Here is a 3,647-nt window from a genome sequence, read left to right as displayed (position 1 = left end):
TCAGAGGATATTAATATAAACCTTGCCCACCTCTCTCAGCCCATGTTTCTTACTGAGACAGTTTCCAAGCAGCTCTCTGATGGAGACACAATGTTCAGTTTCCAGGACAAACCTTACCACAGCTTTTCCTCCTGGCAGAAGGTTCCTCACTGTCTCATTTTTGACACTGTCCAGGACAACTCCTCTGATGGCTTTAGGCTTTCCTGGCACACCAAAGATAAGAAAGAGGCCCAGACAATCCTCCCCTATCAAGGTACAAAATTCTTCCAGCGTATCAAATCTACTCTTCTCCTTGAAAGACTCCTCTCCTTTTGATTCTGGATTGGAGCTGTCACAAGGGCTAGATTCCACAGGAGGAAGAGAAGACATCTGTAGAGTCTGTACTGCCAGTTGAAACCTTATTTGTTTATCGGAGTCCCAAAAGGTCCAAATCCAGTCTGCCCCAAACAGTAAGGCTTGGTGCTTCGTCATCTTGGTGGTGGTAAGCCATTCGTCAACTCCCTTTCCTTTGCAGAAAGTGATGAAGTGCATTAAGAAGATTTAATTCAGAGTGTTTGGAGCTGGGCAAAGTTTACTCAAAGGATCTTCAAATCCAAGATACTCCTCCAGTTTCTGAGCTGCATACACTATAGCTCCACTGAACACCTCAGGAAGGCTGAAAACTTCTTGACTGTCCTTCACAGTCAATTGTTGGGAAGTTTTCTGCCCCATTTTCTTTGTATTCAATCAATATTGTTTCCAAACATCCAACATGTAAAACTTGTTCGGAATGACTTCTTTTTAAAAGTTTTGCAATGTCACATCAGTCAATATGGTTGGTTCTCCACCCCTGAAGTGTATTTGGTGTGGCAGAGTATATATACCCATAGCTAAAACACACATAGTAGACCTCCTGTTTGCCAACTGGGTGTGTTCTGGTCATTACTGGTTTATTAAGTTATGGATACTAACTTTCACACAAAACATCTGTTCTTCTGTAGGTTGTGTTTAATTTTTTTACAGGTAGTCCTCACTTACAATGTATTTGACTTACTACGAACTGCACTTACGACCTTCAGTTTTATTTGCTAAGATTTGTGGGTATTTTTGGTATGCATATATGTATGGGAGTGCAGTGGCTCAATATGATAAGCACTGAACTGTAAACCACAGTTCAAGCCTGCCAGCTGTTCTGTTGGAGAAAATAGAGGCTTTCTGTTCTTGTGAAGATTTAAAGCCTCAGAAACCCTACACAGGGTCATTATGAGTCAACAACAACTCAATGGCATTTAACAATCTATTAAAATATACCTATAAGTTTATATGTAATATTCCCTACCACAAAGGCAAATAATGAATTTATAAAGACACTGATATTAAAAGGCAATAATAAATAATGAAAAACAACAAAACATCAGTATTTGTGGAGTCATAGGAATGGAACACCATCATACATCAGGAACTACTTGTAGTTGGTAATTTCTTCAAATTGTAGGTTCCCTGTTTCTAAATTTTATTTTAAAAAGACTTAATTTTTTAAAGACCTATATATGAGAAAGAGAGGAGATCTGGTAGTGTAGTGGTTATGAATCAGGCTGCGAACCCCAAGGTCAGCAGTTGGAAACTACCAGCAGTTCCGCAGGAGAAAGATGAGGCTTTCTGCTCCCATAAAGATTTACAGCCTCAGAAACCCTGTGCAGGGTTGCTATGGGTCAGAACCGACTCGACGGCACTTAACAACAACAATATACTTCTTCTGGAGTCCTGGTGTAGCACTGCAGGATAATGCGCTAGACTACAAGGACAGTTTGAATGGCAAGGTTAGCAGTTCAAACCCACCAGCTGCTTCTCAGAAACCCTATAAGGGTTGCTATGTGTTGGAACTGACTTGACAACACTTAACAACATACATACTTCTTTATGACTATAAGGTCAGTCTTAACAGCAATGTTAGTGGTTCAAACTCACCAGCTGCTCCTCAGAAACCCTAAACAGGGTCGCTAAGGGTTGGAACTAGCTTGATGGCATTAACAACAAACATACTTATTTATGGACTCCTGGAGTGGTGCTGTAGGATCAGCACTGGACTGTGAACCACAAGGTTGACAGTTCAAACCCATTTAGCTGCTCCTTGGAAACCCTATACAGGGTTGCTAAGAATTGGAACCGACTTGACAGCACTTAACAATACTAGTTTTGACTGAAATTCTTAATGATGAAAATAAAAAACTATAGCCTTCAGTATGTGTTATACTTCAGTGTAAACATGAATGAAAATCCTCACAACTGGACCAATAAACAAATCACAATAAATGGAGAAAAGATTGAAGTTGTCAATAGATGTCATTTTGCTTGGATCCATAATCAATTTTATGTAAGTGGCAGTTAAGAAATCAAAAGATGTATTACGTTATGCAAATCTGCTGCAAAAGACCTCTTTAAAGTTTTCAAGAGAAAGGATGTCACTTAGAGGGCTAAGAGCATCTGACCCTAACCATGGTATTTTTAATCTCCTCCTATGCATGTAAAACTTGGACAATGAATTAGGAAGGTCTTGGAAAATCCGATGCATTTGAATTTTGATATTGGAAAAGAATATTGAGGAGGAACGAACAAGATGGCGGATAGGGTAGAAGTGCAGTGAGGAGGAGCTCTGTCAGCAACAACACAGAATACTGGACCAAGCAGGCTCAGGGCATGGTCCCAGAACTCTGAACCACTTATAAAGGAATATTTAGAAAGTTGGAAGACTTACAGCCAGTAGAATTTGTAGCAGAAGCAGGAAATCCAGTGGTTTCTAATCCAAGGAGCTCAGCTGCTCCCTGAGCGGCCATCTTGGGTGAGACTAAACCCGGGAAGGAACAGAGCAACCACAGACGCCTGACAGAACTGCAGAGATAAAGGTGTGGACATTATCTGTTTAATGGAGGTGCTGTCTGCGCACCTCCATTCTGGTGGTTAGAGGGTGTGCCTGAGCGAGTGGACACCCCACCTCCACCCCCAGAGGATTCTATTATGCATGCGTACAGATCGTCTCAAAATTTAAAGGGACAGTTTCCACTTAAAACTAAACGGCAGTGCAAAACGGCCACAGGCAGCCCTGAACTGTTTATCACTAGAAAAAAGGCTCAAACAAGAGTTGTGGAGGACAGGCAGACTAAAAAGGAAATAGGCTGAAAATTAAATCCTGAGTTACGCCATAATGACCAGCAGTGGCATCTTGAAATTTCTCAGGAAGAAGAGTGAAAAGGGAAGCCCATCTACTGATCACATCTACCTGGAGGCAATCAGGAAACAAAAAAATACCAAAACACACACCCATCTAAGTTTTAAAGCCACAGCTAACCACTGAATATGCCCAAAAAACAGAAACAAGATAAAGTAACTGAGACAAATGAGCTGTAGGTAGACCTATACTTCATACTGGAAGGAGTGCAGGCTTTGGAAATGCCTGAGAAGGAATTCAGAAAATTTATTATAAAATGTATCAAAACACTTTGACAATGAAGTTGAGAAAAATAAGGAAGAAGTCAGGAAAGTGTTACAGGAACAATTAAATAAGATAGATACAGTATTGGAAACAATTCAAAACCTACAGAAAGAGATCCAAATGATAAATAATGGAATATTAGAAACGGACAATACACTGAAAGGGCAGAGGAGTAGAA

The 3,647-nt window shown here is 40.4% G+C and overlaps 1 protein-coding gene across 1 annotated transcript; it reads right to left on the bottom strand.

The window, feature by feature from the left end:
- Window positions 1-711, bottom strand: REP15 (RAB15 effector protein). The gene is given in 1 exon segment (XM_006878202.1): window positions 1-711. A coding segment is annotated over 1 exon segment (711 nt).
- Window positions 712-3,647: the final 2,936 nt, after the last annotated feature.

Source organism: Chrysochloris asiatica, unplaced genomic scaffold (genome assembly GCF_000296735.1).
Source record: "Chrysochloris asiatica unplaced genomic scaffold, ChrAsi1.0 scaffold00098, whole genome shotgun sequence".
Classification (NCBI taxonomy): Eukaryota; Metazoa; Chordata; class Mammalia; order Afrosoricida; family Chrysochloridae; genus Chrysochloris; species Chrysochloris asiatica.
This window is presented reverse-complemented; position numbering and strand designations above follow the sequence as displayed.